The 16,491-nt window shown below is 41.3% G+C and overlaps 1 protein-coding gene across 1 annotated transcript in view; it reads right to left on the bottom strand.

Moving 5' to 3' along the window:
• Window positions 1–16,491, bottom strand: part of LOC111861506 (MOXD1 homolog 2) — a 212,684-nt gene that overhangs the window by 42,232 nt on the left and 153,961 nt on the right. Inside the window, exon 3 of the mRNA XM_023846150.2 lies at window positions 13,012–13,203. Within this exon, the coding sequence (XP_023701918.1) occupies window positions 13,012–13,203 (192 nt within the window). The remainder of the gene's footprint in view (window positions 1–13,011; window positions 13,204–16,491) is intronic.

Here is a 16,491-nt window from a genome sequence, read left to right as displayed (position 1 = left end):
TCTCTTGTTCTCAATAATAACAAAACAAAGTCCCTTTGCACCTGAATTTATAGATCTATGAGTAAATCAAATATCCTATGTTTGAGAAAATATGTAGGTAAGTCAATAAGTAAGTTACAAATGGATATAGAGCTTAAACAAATAAGAGTACTGATTTGAAAAATGCTTTTATTTCTCAACATAATCTCCCTGTACATAAAAATGAGAATATACAAAACTGTAATTTTGCCTGTGGTTCTGTATGGGTGTGAAACTTGGTCTCTGACATTAAGGGAGGAACATAGACTGAGGGTGTTTGAGAACAGAGTGTTGATGAGAATATTTAGACCGAATAGGGGTGAAGTGATAGAAAGTTGGAGAAAACTTCATAATGAGGAGCTTCATAACTTGTACTCTTCTCCAAGTGTAATTAGAATGATCAAGTCAAGTAGGACGCATATAAAATTATTGAATGGTGTAGATTTTGTGCGGTGTTTTCGTGCACGCAACCCTTTCAAAATATTATATATATAATACAACACATCATGGAACTACGTTAAAGTATTCCTGTCAAAAGAGCGGTTAACCTCGCAAGTTACTGCCTGAATACCATCCTTGAGCAATTTGATACCAACACATTAGTGGACTAAATCAGAATTATTCTAAAATGCGACAGTATGATGTGTGTGCATGGCAGGGTTAGCTACAGCACACAATTATCGCATGCGTCGCTATAATTATTTCAATTACATAGTAATGAAGTTACTTCAATGTCTACTAACCATACCAATTATTAGTAATGTTCGATTCTGCAGCCCGCTTGAGCCGTACAAAACTATTGACTCCACTATGTCACAGATATGGAACAATGGTTCTAACTACACTCCCGTGAGAACTGGTGCGTATTATGTTCAAAATTTGTATTTGAACAGCAAGCACAAGCATCGAACCGTACATACATCAATTGAGAAACTCCCAAGGGATTCTACAGACACATCAACGTTGGCCTCTACGTCAGGCAAAAATATGCAGGGTTCAGTGGAACTTGTGGGAGAGTGCAGCAGCAGCCCCCGTCGTTCCTCTGTGTATGAAGTGGAACCCTCACCACGTTATCGCATCCGTGAGGACATCTGCACCGAACAACAGTAGCAACGTAAAATAGGAGGACTTACTTACTTCCTTGGCCGCGCCATAGCTCAAGCGGTTAATCGCTGGCTTCCCACTGCGGCGGGCCGGGTTCGATCCCGGGTCTGGTCAAGTGGAATTTGTGGTGGACAAAGTGGCGCTGGGGCACGTTTTCTCTGAGTACTTCGGTTTCCCCTGCCAATCTTCATTCCACCAATTTCTCCACAATCGCCCTCACCTATCATCTGGGGCTGGTACAATAGGCCAGAAGTGGCCGCAGTACAAGGGACTTAGTTCCACCCCACTAGCAATAACAAATTAATACTCACTTACTTATGGAGCTGAGCCCGTCTTGAGGAGAGGCCAAATCTGTAGCTACTCAAGATTTTCTCAACATTTTATGGAACCCAAAGGTTCATTACCGTGTTCACAATAGCCCTCCATTGGTCCCTATCCTGAGCCAGATCCATCCAATCCATACCACCACATCCTATCTCTCTAAGATAAATTTTAATATTGTCCACCCACCTACGCCTTGGTCTTCCGAGTTGTCTCTTTCCCTCTGGCTTTCCCACCAATATCCTATATGCATTCCTCTTTCCCCTCATTCGTGCTACATGCCCTGCCCACCTCATTCTCCTTGACTTGATTATTCTAATTATACTTGGAGAAGAGTACAAGTTATGAAGCTCCTCATTATGCAGTTGTCTCCAGCCTCCTGTCACTTCATCTCTCTTCGGTCCAAATATTCTCAACACCCTGTTCTCAAACACCCTCAGTCTATGTTCCTCCCTTAATGTCAGAGACCAAGAGTAAGGAAGAAAAAAGTAAGCTATCTCTGTAACAGGCCGTGGAGGTCCATAGGGTTGTGAGACGTTGAGGGTCCCACAGTACCTAGACAATCGGCTCACAGATGGCAGTAAGGTTGTCAGCCCTACGCGCTGGCCGCGCTTTACTCCCCAAGAAAATTATTTAATTAATTCCTGGTACTCATTTCTGTTAGAGGATGCGGCATACTTGTACCTCAATCGCGCAGTTAAGCGATACAGAGGAACTGCAACATGATAGATGCTGGTATAGTTGGACGCGGGGCTGACGACCCAACCGCCATCTGTGAGCCGACTGTCTAGAAAATGTGGGAGCCTCGACGTCTCACAACCCTATGGGCCTTCACGGCCTGTTATAGGGGTATCTTTACCTTTTACTATTCTACACAGTCTATAATATGACTACAACACATTCAAAGTCTTTCAGTCTGCTATGTCTTCACGTTCTCGTCCCTCCGTAACAGGTTCTAGTAGTTGGAATTCTCCTCAACGGTTCCCTGCTCGACGGCTAACGACTGATTTGGTCTGGTATCATCTGATCTGGAAATGTCTGCTGACTAAAGTCAATCAGTTCGTCTTGGCGTCAAGCCCTCTGAGAATCACGACCACAGATTTTTTGAACTGAGACCTTACGCTCGTAGGCCTTATGCAACATATTCTCTGACGAGAGGATGGGTTTGGTACTTATGAATATGCTTGGCCTTTCGTCAAGTGTACGTATTGCACTTATAGCGTGTTACTGAAAATTGTCCCTTGCACCACACACAACTCCAGTAGAGGCACTGGAAAGCAGATCATACCTATCTTACGTATATCATGCTACAACGGCAACTTAGTCACTTGGACGGTCGTAAGCTTGAACAAATGCCAAGTTTAAGTCTCATATACTTCTCCTACTTGCCTTTGCCGCTGGTCCTCTTTATGTATTCGCAGCGGATCGAACAGAGAACACCACTTCCAACAGCACGGCTTTACGTTGGCGCGGAAACATGTTTACCAGCCCCTTGCTTAGCAACGGACGCCATGTTATATCACGATATACTGTGCATTTATACGACTGTAGAGATGTCTGAAGGCTCCCAGAGCCATCAGATAGTAAAACATGGCCGTGAGAGTCCGTAGGGCTCGGAACTAAGGAACGCTGTCCTGGCGAAGACCAGCAGCAATTTACGATACCTCTATATATAAATACAGCTTACAAAGACAATGTATATCATATGAACTCGTGACGACAAGGGAAATTTCTGAGACGGAGAATACACACGCAACATTGACACGCCTGATCGCCCGGAAATACTTCACTGCAATAAGAAAGTGTGAGGAAATATCTGAACGCAAGTTGAAGCAAGTTCTGAGACCATGACAGGAATTGCAGGAAGCTCTATCATTAGGGTGGCCCAGGGGTGGGGTGGGGGAGATGAGGTACACGAAGCATGTAACATTGAGATGTGCATAGAAATTGTGAAATGAAGAGGCCACTTAGAAACCCTAGGCGCATAAAAATGCATTTTTAAGGTGTATGATGAGAGGGAGTCGTATAATACAGACCAATGGTGGGCTGCTATGAACACGATAATGAGCCTTATGGCTCCCTAAAAGCAGGGCAAACTCTTGAGTACCTCAACGACTCTCCGATGCTCAAGAAGCACTCTATTCCACACAGTCAGTTAACAAGAGCACCATCAAGTCCAATAAACTTACCAGTGTTACCAGCAATATGACGTCAGGGACTTGTACTTTTATGTGTTTCAAATAAACACGCAGAAAGCAAACGCGTCCTCATACTCCACCAACATTTTCCCAATTTTCTTATATATACAGTTACTCAACGAACGCCTGCAACAATCTCCAGCTTTGACTGTTCGCTTCATCAACCCCCCACCCCCGCCACACACCAAAACATACATTCCAAAACAGAGACTCCCCACAGCTTTCCAGATGTATTTCCTTTGCTTTACCTTGATAATCTCGAGGCTGGAATACTGTAAGTAAAGTAAAGCTATCCCTGTACCAGGCCGTGAAGGCCCATAGGGTTGTGAGACGTTGAGGGTCCCACATTTTCTAGAAAATCGGCTCAGAGATGGCGGTAAAGTTGTCAGCCTTACGCACCAGGAAAATTATTTAATTAATTCCTGGTACTCATTTCTGTTAGAGGCTGAGTAAACCCCAGGGCCATAGTGCGGCCGGAAAGATTAGGTCAACTGAAAAAAAAAAAAATCCCGTGACTTCATCGGGACTTAAAGTACTCAGAATTACTGGGTTTTTGGACTTTGTCGATCGTCTGCTATTCTAAAAACTAGAGAATNCATAGTGCGGCCGGAAGGATTAGGTCAACTGAAAAAAAAAAATCCAGTGACTTCATCGGGACTTAAAGTACTCAGAATTACTGGGTTTTTTTGACTTTGTCGATCGTCTGCTATTCTAAAAACTAGAGAACACAACGTTTCAGAAACAGGATCACCGATCCAGTGATTGAGGTTAGCTCTTTCTCGGGGATCCAACAGAGTAGGTGTCTCCCCCCTCACCTGATGATGAAAACAGATGCAGTTTACGAAACGCCGCGTTCTCTAGTTTTTAGAATACTGGACAATGGACAACGTCCAAAACTCCAATTCTGAGTTTTATGCGCCACCGTCAGAACCCTTCAGATTATATTTAAGACCGAAGTAGTTTTGTCATTTTACAAACACAGAGAAAAAGCACAGCCGTTCGCGTCCTTAAAGAAGCTATAAGTAATTACCTGCATACAGTAGAGTCCTTTGAAGGAATTCTCAGAATTTTGTAGAAACCGAACGCTGATTGCAATGTTCAGACAAGGCCGCAAATGGCTTCTAAACTGAGACCCAGTAATTCCGTCTGCACGTGCAATTAAGCTTGTGCCAAGAACACTGAATACAATTTTGTGTCAGACTGAAAGCAATTATAGACCTTGTAATTTGCTACGGTAAAATTTAGTTCCATTCTCTTAAATGGGCACAATAATAGACCCATTTTACTTCTGTGGGGTTTCTTTCTTATTTGAGGATCTCAGAAGGAGATGTTTCACTTTCCGAATGACTGAATTCTCCCGCGACTTCGATATACGACGTATATTGTGATATGTCAACGCATTGCCAGGCAACGGCTCGATAAACACCCCGCGATACACGCACGCAACAATGGAACGGGGTACTGCAACCCGCTGCTACGGAACGGCTCGGTAAAAACACTTCTGTTCACGCGCAATGACGTCACACTCCAATAGTGCTTAGTTATCACGTGAGTTATGTTTTCTATTGTCCGTGCGGAGTCTATATGACGAAGACTTGTTGTAGCTTAGATTAATGTAGAGTGCAGTGTAGTTAAAGAGTGCAGGAGTGTTTTTAGTTGGGTTCCGAGATTCCTGGACGATTGAACAAGAAATGGCAAGAAGATTTCATAGTGAATTGAAGTGATAGTTCCTGTGTTGAGCTCCGTTGCTAGGAGACGACTGGTGGAAACTCAGAATTCTAGTAAGTTTGTAACGGTGAACTGTAAATTGTGTACATCAGCAATAGCGCTGTATTAATTTTAATTAAGAGAGATTGTAACGGAAGTACCAATAATTCCAATCATCCGAACTAGAACCCGTTAATTTCGTCACGCCTATCACCCATACACGTGACAATATATTCTGAAATTTTCAATAACAAACATCAAAAGGAATACACTTCGGCATTAACTGTCCAGCTGCATTTGTTTCAGTCTACTTAACATAACTGCACCCAATTCCTCAAACTGTGGACAGAAGCGCTTCATGTGCCTATTGAAAATATTGCGAAAACCCTGCCCGCACTGCATCAAGTTAATTATGGATTATATTAATTTATGACTCGATATAAGTTTCTAATATTCTGATCTTAAGAGTTCATACTAGGATCTAAAAGTCTGTGACGATGGTATATTGCTACAAGTATTATGTTTATGGACATTATCCATCGTCCTGTCTTTATCTAAAAACCATCCTGTTTATTTTTCAAAACAATGTTTCGGAGACTGGATTCTGTCTCCATCTTCAGGTAAAACGTACTCAGTTGGGTCCAATCGATAGAGTGGAGAGAGAATCCAGTTTCCGAAACGTTGTTTTGAAAAATAAACAGGACGGTTTTTAAATAGAGACAAGACTATGGATAATGTCGAAAAACATAATGGTACCGGCTTCATGTCTTACACTGTTCAGTTTACTGTCATTTGGTTCCAATCTTGTAAGCACCGCGATATAATTTGCTTCCTTCGACATAACAATTCTTAATAACGTATTATGAAGCTTATACTTACTGCTGTCCATCATCTAAGTTTCCGAAACCTGGCAACCTGCCTCAGATTTTAATCTGATCTGTTGTTTACTTTCGGCAATGTTTAGCCTCGTGAGACTGAATCTCTTCATATCAAACATTTTTACTGTCAGTTACTTACTGAGAGCCTCTCTCTAACTTTTGCAATTACCAGAGAAAATCACAGTGAGGTCTTCTGAAATATCAGACGTCAAGATCACTTGAATGGCGTCTCTTGTCTGTCAAGACGCGTTAAATCAGACGCTTTGTCTTTCTGTCAGAAGTCCAAGCGAGTTTGTAAACGTCATGTGAGAACTGCGTACTGCAGACAATTACAGCATTGACTGTGGGGATCTCATTCCAGCTTTTTCATCATTACGAAGTTGAAGTAAAATATTTTTTGAAAATATCGTCTCTACCTACATAGACGTGGAAATCTAAAAATTTTCATGCCGTACTTAGAGATTTGTTTTTAAGTAGCATAGTGGGGAGTGGAGTCCAGCTTGGTCCACTCGGAACGTCGGCCACTGATTGGCCTATTGTACCTGCCCCGGGTGATTATGATGATAGAGAATTTGGTGGAATGAAGATTGGCACGGGAAACCTAAGTACTCGGAGTAAACCTGCCCCAGCGCCATTTTGTCCATCATAAATCACACTTTGACCGGACCCGGGCTCGAACCCGGGCCGCCGCGGTGGGAAGTCAGCGACTAACCGCTTGAGCTATGGCGCGGCCTTACTTAGAGATTTGTTCAAATAAACGCACTAATGTCCATAGAAGTTAGCCTGTGTATCATCACCTCCGTTGGGCTGTGTACATTCAGAACAATGGGTTCGAACCCCACTCAAGGCATGGATGTTTGGTGTGTGTATGCGTTTCTTTTGTGTTTGTGTTGTGCTGTGTTTAGGTAGCGGCCTTGCGACGGGCTGATCACACGTCCAAGGAGTCCTACTGTCTGTGAAAAATTATTAAGTAACAGAATAAGAGGCCTGGGTTGCAAGAGCCACTGGAAAAAAAAAAATCTATCAGTAACAAACACCCATGTGTAAAACCGGGCGCCGGTTCAGCGTCATGCCCCTCACGCACCGACTAAGTGTAACTTGCGTTCTGCTGACTCTCCAGTTACCGCTCCTGAATAACCTGAACAAGGCAATGAATTTTCGGGCCCCATAAAAGACCGGGAATTTCATCAGTAACAGACCGACCACCAGCTTCTCAAATAGCATTCTGCCCCACTTAATAAACTAAAAGTAACAGAATTCGAAAGAACTAATTTTAATTTACCTGTACTAAAATTTATCTTTGTCAGTAAAGAGTCCTCTGGGGTCCAGTGGTGCCAACTGTGACCCATGAACATTCCCTTCCGCATCACCACTAACCTGACGCCGTCTATTACAATCACGGATAATGTTATCGCGTTTATGAAATATCGGTCAGACGCAAACTAATACACAGAAAAAAAAACTATATTGTATTCAGTGTTTAGGTCTCCAGTATCGCCGGCCTGGGCGCATGCGCAGTTCCAGTGGTTACGTAACATCGCGGCTTGTTCTTGACTTCAGACGTGAATATAAACAATCTACCAATGATCTCAGAAGACGCAACAGACAATCTTCTTTAAAAGAATTTTTCTAATTCTTGATTTAATTTTTTTTATATGCTTTTAATTGTGTTCATGCATTTCCAGAAACATTATAACAGTTTAATTTTTATTGATGGCTTTCTCGATGAAAAAGTGGATAACGAATTTAATGTTTTTTATATTGCTTGATTTTATTGTTTTCTTCCTGTCCGCTTCCACCTTTTTATGCATACATTTCCGCACCAACAAACAAAGCTGAACTGCTGCTTTCTTGTTTAATCGGTTATTGTTGTCAATCGGCTATTCTTATCAATTAAGCTGTGTTCCGCTGTGGTCACAAGCTGCGTCTAGTGTATTTAATGTTTGTATTACCGTGTCGAAGCTCTGCACGAATCATTAGTGTTCCAGGGTCCCGTTCAACTCATGTGAAATGTGCGCTATGAACTTAGTCCCTTCTGGAAAGCAAAGTCCCTCTAATGGCCCAGTTGCAGCCGTCTACATGGAATGCTTACACTGCAGTATAAGTACGTGGTAAGAATTCTGGTAAGGGTAGAAGCCTTGGATCGCAAACAGTGGTCATATGACAACAGATATCTTTTCCACAACTCTAAATCCTCTGCACTTAACGAGTAAAGTAGGTCATAGCTTCCAGAAGCCTTTATGCCAAGCTTCATAAGAGGGATTGAATCTCTTCCAGTAGCGACAAGGTATGTGGGATTCTTTTATTGTCATAGGTCATGCAACTCGACGGCTGAGAAGTACTTGTAAATGTACGTACGTGCCTGTTCACAAGGCACATAGTCTGTATATCTAGCCTGAACGTATTTCTGTAAGTATATTCAACGTAAGTAACGCAAACCACGAATAAACATTTGAAATACCTGCAAATATATTCTAGGTGAGCTTTGTTATGTCATTATTGTGATATATGTGAGGAAGAGGAATTTCTGCTCGCGGAATGGAATTCTGAAACATTTTATATGGAGAAACAAAGCAAGGTTATTAGAATTTTCGAAATAATACCGTATATACGAAGAATTTATATTATAACTAATAAATTAAATTTCGGGTTCTCACGACTGTGCACAGTCCCCTCGGATGTGACCCCGTACCAAAGTATATGACGTCACACAGCGGAAGAATGCAGTCTTAAATGAGGAAGTACATTGAAGGTCACTAGAGTAATTCGGTTAAACAAAAGGGAAATTTTAGCACTAAAATAATTATATTTACTCATAATAAGTTATACTTTACTTATTTATTCATAAACTTATACCAAGAATCACCTGATAATTATCTACGCCATTACACAGTGTCCTGTGTACTTAAAATGGATAGTAAGTTAACATAATGGCTTTGAAGTGGGAGATCATTTAATTTGGTTAAGGTTTAGTAATCCATCCCTTTTCTTTCTATAGAAATGTAGTACTTTATTGAGTCCTAATTAAAGTAAACAAAGCAAAAAAAAACTGTGGTTTTAGTCCGCAAGCGAACTATACCGACCGAGCTACCGCCGCTTGTCGGCGTAGTGCCAAATTTAGCGGATAGAGGCTGTCACGTGGTCAGCGCAAAGGATCCCCACGACCGTTAATCTCGGTTTTCTATACCGGAGCCGCTGTTTCCTTGAAATAGCTCCACAATTATCCTCACGAGGCTGAGTGAACCCCGTTCCAGACCCACTAATTCTCAGAAAATCTGGCAGCGCCGGGAATCAAACCCGGGCACACTGAATCTGTAGCCAGAAACTCTGACCAATAAAACAGAGAGGCAGTCCTTTCACACGTTAAACACTCTACAATTCTTCATATGTTTTGCGAATGTATAACGAGGACATATATAATGTCAGACCTGTCTATTTTACCCGGTAGGCCACCTAATTAAAGTAAGATAGTGCTTAATTACCCTCGAATCTATACGGAGGTCAGTGGTCGGGTTTACACCCCGGCCGCTTTATCCCCAGTGAACTGGAGGTTAAATGGGCCCAAAGTCGCGGAGACAACAGAAACTCTTTGTTCCTCTCGGGAGTCGAACTCCTATTCCACACTGTTCCAGCCTGTACGTCAGCCTCTACTGCTCCATTTGCACTGTACTTTACTGGTAACTGTTCTTCAATTTCATTTACAGGCATTTACTGCACTTTGACTTGTTCCCAAGCCCTGTGTTAGTTACGCGAGGAATCGATCAATCAATCCACCCACCGAATCTGACTTCTACTTACTTCTACAGTCAATCAGTAAATCAATCTCTCTACCTATGCATTAAATCCATTCGCCCAACGCCAATCTGAGTATAGGGTAAAAACCGAAGTCGAGGCCACTGTTTAACTTTCATATGTGATTTTAGAACACAGCTCCTGTGTGTGCGCGCGTGTGCGTGCGTGCTTTAACATTATGTAACAAAAAGTTCCGTCCCTAGAGTTTTTGGGGCTTGCCTTACTTTCAAGAAAAAAAGGTCAGTTGTTATTAAAGAAACTAATCTGAAAATATATGTTCGTCTTACCCCTTCAGCAGGACTAACGGGCACTGCCTGGGAACATTCAGCGCAGCATATTTAATTATGAGTGTTCCCCGTAAAACTTGCCACTCCATTAACGCCTCCCCTCCTTTCTCTCTCTCTATCGTTTTTCAAAACATAAAAGTTCATAATTTCTATCCTGAAGAAGTACAAATTAAAACATTGTTAACTGTCCACACGGCAACAAGGTTTACACTTCGTCTCCTGTAATAACCTGATAGGCTCTACAATCTCATACGCAATGCACAAGACCATCAACATATTCGACATCTTATTCTGCAATGTATTTTAACCAGAAAATATGTCATAATTAAAATAGATTCATCTAGCCTTAATAATGTGATTAGAACAAAACAAACCAAACAAACTCCGTGGTTTTAGTCCGCAAACGAACTATACCGAGCGACCGAAGCTTGTCTGCGAAGTTAATGCCAACTTTAGCGGGTAGAGAGTGTCGCGTGGTCAGCGCAACGGATCCCCACACAGTAAATTTCGTTTTCTAGAGCGGAGCCGCTATTTCCTTGAAATAGCTCCTCAATTATCCTCACGAGGCTGAGTGGACCCCATTCCAGACCAACTATTTCTTAGAAAATCTGGTAGCGCCGGGAATCGAACCCGGGCACATTGAATCCGTAGCCAGGAACTCTAAACATGTGTTTAGAAACACATATTTATTTATTTTGCAAATGAATGAAATTATATTTATTGAAATTATATTTACACGTAAAAAATTACCTTTAGGCGTTTTAAGTTTATCTAATTAAAGCTTAAAAATTCAGTTTCTAATCTATACAAAATACACTACTTTTTCATTAGAAAGACTAATCTCTTAATGCTGTTTAAGGAAATAATCACTGCTTAATCTGAGAACCATATAAAATACATAAATACACTGTATTAGTAAACTGCGGACACTGAATCGTTAAATTAGCCTGTACGTACCTTACTTTAAAGGTTACACAAAATATACTTGCATTTCTTGCTCCATCATTAGTTAAGTAACATGTTATGAAGTTATGGGGGATGTAATAGCAAAAAGTGCCTTATCATTCATAAAAGATACACGAGATTTAATCAGCTGGCTTTATAATATATTCACGAAAAGAGTCCTGTTATATTATGAAAAGGAACTACATTCCATCTCTGATGAACAAGGTTCTCTTTGACTCTATCCGTGTTCAAATAACATGGCTCAATACTAAATGTAACACGTTGCACATAAAAGTGTAAATAAATAACAGTAACAAGTATCGCGTCTACTGTATCTCAGGAATATCTGCCTTTCATATATGGATTTCAATATGCTGATACAAGTTCTTCCTCACACTGTTGTACGGGGGTTAGTCACATAGAGAAAAGCTTTACTTGAAAAATGTGATGTTCCAACCATCCTTTCAAATAATAACTGGTAGGCATTTAGACTATACGACTAACTCTACGCCACCCAATATATTACGAATACTTTCTGGATCGACTACCGTCTATAGGTGAATGACACCCATAAAAATTACCCTTTTCAATCATTTTAATTTCATACGGTACCCACACAACAAACATAACCGAATTAGCTTGCTGCAGCTTCATAATCTGTACTCTTCACCAAGTATTGTTAAGGTGACGAAATCAAGGAGGTAGAAACAGGATCCGGCAAGCATCACGCATGGTGGGCACCAAGTATTGTTAAGGTGACGAAATCAAGGAGGTAGAAACAGGATCCGGCAAGCATCACGCATGGGGGTAACCAAGTATTGTTAAGGTGACGAAATCAAGGAGGTAGAAATATGATCCGGCATGCATCACGCATTGGTGAAGTGAGAAATGCAAACAAAATTCTGATCGCAACAGCTGATGAGAAAAGATCACTTCGGAGACCTACGAGTAGATGTGCAGATAAGCAAGCAGTACTTCGGCTGGTCTATAGGATGCTGCAATGTGATTAGTCAGGTCAATAAAGCAACGTCACAATTACCTAACCACGAGCCAATACTGCATAAACAACATTAATTCCTTATGAAGAATGAAGGGGTGAAGACAGGTGACTAAGAGGGGAGAGCAAACTGGCCCGAGCTGCAACTGAGCAGGTCATCTTTTATTCTGTAACTATGCGAGAAACGCCTTATAAAATGTCAGCAATCAAACCACGAAACAGGCAGTAGCTCTGTGTGACGCCTAACAAATGTTTTCTAAACTGATAATGCTCTGACTCTGCTTTTATACAGAGCATTTCCGGAGCTATAGACTGAAACAGATTACGCATTTCAAAATTCTTTCATTGAATTGGATTAAATATCTAAATTACTAAAAAGATGATTTAAGTACACATTAGGCTATACCATATTAAGTTTCCATCAAGCAGCCGGTATTCATACGCCAGTGGGAAATTCAGACATTCTCAGAAAGAATTTTTATTTTGTAAGGTTGCCAACACAAGGCATGATGTCCCCTGATTCATACAGCATATGGACTTCATTAAAACAAACGTTAAAGGTATAGGATATGCAGCTGTAGACTGGATTCAGGTGGCTCAGGATATGAATCTTCGGGTTCTATAAAAGGTGTGGAATTCCTCTAATCAGATGAGAAACTGTTAGCTTCTTCATAAAACCAAATCACAATAATACAAACAGAGACGAAATTTACTTTATGAAGCGGGTTGCATAAGAGACAAGGAACATATCTGATATTACTTACCACAGGATTCCTCAGGTCCCAGACGAGCAGATCACTAGGGAGTGGTTCCTCCAGATTCACTCTCTCCATGAGGTACAAGCTGCGAAATCCTCTTTGAATTGGCCCATGATACGATAGAGGGCCGAGTTTTGATCCTGGTCGCGAAGCCGGGTCGTCAGTGTGGTAAGCGTACAGCATTCGCATTGTGTCGTTCTGAAGGGCAACAAAATTACGTACACATAAATAAAAGAAGAGAACCTGTGGGTGTGTGTTTTGAAGCTCTAACTCGGACACCAAGGAGAACCAACAGCCGAAGCTTCGTATACCTACTTAAGGAAACCTCAAGAAGTGCACCTCAGGCGTATTTTTTCTTTTCATCCCTTCTGTTTACAATTAAGGAATTTACATACATATATATAATATATAAAGACACCTGAAGATGACCATCTAGAGACGAAACATGTTGTGTTAAAGTGTAAGTGTAAGAAAAAGGAACAATTTGTTGCATTATTGACGTACTGTGTTACACATCTGTGCGTCCCGTGTCGTAGATTTACGGCACGTAAAAGATCCTCATGTCTCTAGGAGACCTCTGAGCAAAATTAGGTAACAATTTCCCGCCCAAGTAGTTTTCAATGCCTCGGGTAGATTGGAGAAATATCAGGTACCGACAGCCGACATCGTTGGCTAAACAGGGCTGATAGCACGCACCAGTACCGGTAGGGTACGGCGACAGTATAAATTAAACGGGGACGCACAATGGACCAATAACTGGTCTAAGTGCATGGGGAAACCCACCCCCTTTAATAATAATAATAATAATAATAATAATAATAATAATAACAACAATAATAATAATAATAATACTGTGTTATACATAGACGAATTAATTTACATACAAATTATATTTCTGTGATGAACCAAAGATGGCGACTGTAACGAGTATATGACCTTGGAAACGACACGTGTTTACACAATGTATTATAGGTTTTTTGGGGGTAAAAAATGCAAATTGTCCCCGCGCTTAATTTAGTGTTACATCATGGAAACGTAGGGGGGAATGGATGTAAAGATCCACGTATTCTTGACTTCGGCACTAGTTAAAGGTGAGTAATCAGCCCCGTTACCTAATGGATATGAGGTGGTGTGAGCCCCAGAACCGGTCTCAACGACGTGGAGGGGAAACAATTCTTACGTCTACCGGAAGTTGAACTCCGATCCCTTGGCCGTCCAGCCCGTAGCTGTCGGCAAGGGTAGGGGATTTTTTTTCTATTACCCCCAAACCAGCTGTGATACCCAGCCTACCCCCATGCTGCGATTATCATGGACATCCCCCACCCAAAGAGTAAAGCGGATGGAAGCGTGGAACTAAGCACTTTCCCACAAGGAGTATCAAGTTTAAGGATCCGTGGGACCGTGCCTCCGTTTCCCTATACCCGTTAGAAATGTGATGTTTAATTCACCATGGTGAAATTCTTATTTACATGGGCATTTGATTGAACACAATGACAGTTTCACTTTACTTACGAAATAATAAGCGGAGGAAATAGCGGCTCCGGTCTAGAAAAACGAAATTAACGGCAGTGGCGATTCGTTGCGCTGACCGCGCAACACCGTCTGTCCGCCAAAGTTTCGCCGACAAGCGGCGTTCGCTAGATCGGTATAATTCATTTGCAGACTACAGGCAAGCCGGACACACAAAGAAGAGCGTTGCATTATGGGCCTTATCCTAATAAGACATTACAATATACTTAATTTTTCAATGTAAGATCTCGGAATATTTATGATCATGAGGATTGGAGGGCTTACTTAAAAAAAGGAAAAAATATCTAGCATCTTCTCTGAACATCCATTTATGTTTGTATAACGAGGTACGCAAAAGAATGACATGAATTTTGTACAGTTTTATATGGAGCGTCCATTTCAATATCAAGAAAAGTATATATAATTATATTATAAGGCCGAAATATTATTAATTGCAGACGAAAGGCCATTTACTTTATACGAACGATATTCTCTCCAGTTGTGAATCAATCCAAAATATTTTTGATCTCAATTTTTAACGTATAGTTTACAAACTGTTTGATGTTCAACATTTTAGTTCATAAATTGAAATGCAGCAGACATTACAAAACAGAGAGGTGGCATGGGATTCTCACAGGTCTAGTCTAGGAGACTTAAAAATCCTGAAATCACAGAAGCAGACTGTACTTAGTTGAGTGGTTTCTGGCTGAAGCTTTGAAAAGCTGATGATAATTATTGTTGTATAAAAAAAATTTCCGCCAAAGTAATTAGCATTTTATTGCCAATTACTTCTACTTTAAGTGTTTCTCTGTCTTTAACAAGATCTCCTTAAATGTTTTTACTGCTCCGAAACAACGTTCTTCCATTCACTGAAATATACTTTTATTTCCGTAAAAAAGAAATGTTTACTTAATCTGCGCTTGGCAAGGGATTTTACAACCCCGAGGAGAACCATATGGAAGAGAATATACGCGATTGCTTTGAAACTGTCCCATATTACGCAAGCCTTTGTATTTCGAATGCTGCTGCTCTGTGGTTACACTTCAGTTCCTTCTCCTTGCGCTATAGAAGCTGTGTGTCCCTATGTCGATTCTGGGCTTGAGCACAAAGTACTGGATTAGGTGATTATGGGCTGCAGGGGTGTAATTTTCTGTCCATGTTGTTTCCAGTTTTCGATATTTGTATTGGGCGGATGTGACCAGTGCTGTCGACGTTTCGGAGGTACATGGTCCCTCTAAATGAGTAGGGTTAACGGGTGTCCATGTATGTATACATTTTGGTCTAACAGAGTCAAGGGGCAAGAATGTGAGCTCGTATCCTGTTATGTGCATATGAAAAGAGTGAACAGGGTAATCTCAACAATACATATGTCTCCGGCTGCGGTATCTTGGACACAGAAATAAAGTCTTTCAAACTAAACGACACTCTGGTTCATTATATGAAGTACCTGAAGAAGAATATGCGACAAATATGATACAAATTATTATTTATTTTCCTAGGCCGCGCCATAGTTCAAGCGGTTAGTCGCTGGCTTCCCACCACGGCGGCCCGGGTTCGATCCCGGGTCTGGTCAAGTGGGATTTGTGGTGGACAAAGTGGCGCTGCGGCAGGTTTTTCCCGAGTACTTCGGTTTCCCCTGCCAATCTTCATTCCACCAATTGCTCCACAATCACACTCACCTATCATCTGGGGCTGGTGCATTAGGCCAGAAGTGGGCGCAGTACAAGGGACTTAGTCCCACCCCACTAGCAATAAAAAAAAATACTGTCCCATACAGCACTAACCGACTCTTTCTAACGGAAACGAAGTGACTTATCTGTTACGTAGGAACTGAACTTGTAACCTTTGTTTGGGTCCAGTTCAGACTTCAAAGTGACAGGCGATTCAATTGCAGATGTCATTAGTTAACAAAGTTAGCAATTACACTGTGTCAAAAGGAACAAGGCTATCAAAATACATATGGATAGCTAATCCTTT

The sequence above is a fragment of the Cryptotermes secundus genome, unplaced genomic scaffold (assembly GCF_002891405.2).
Source record: "Cryptotermes secundus unplaced genomic scaffold, Csec_1.0 scaffold909, whole genome shotgun sequence".
NCBI lineage: Eukaryota > Metazoa > Arthropoda > Insecta > Blattodea > Kalotermitidae > Cryptotermes > Cryptotermes secundus.
The sequence above is the reverse complement of the archived record's forward strand: the minus strand, read 5'-3'. Positions and strand labels throughout refer to the sequence as shown.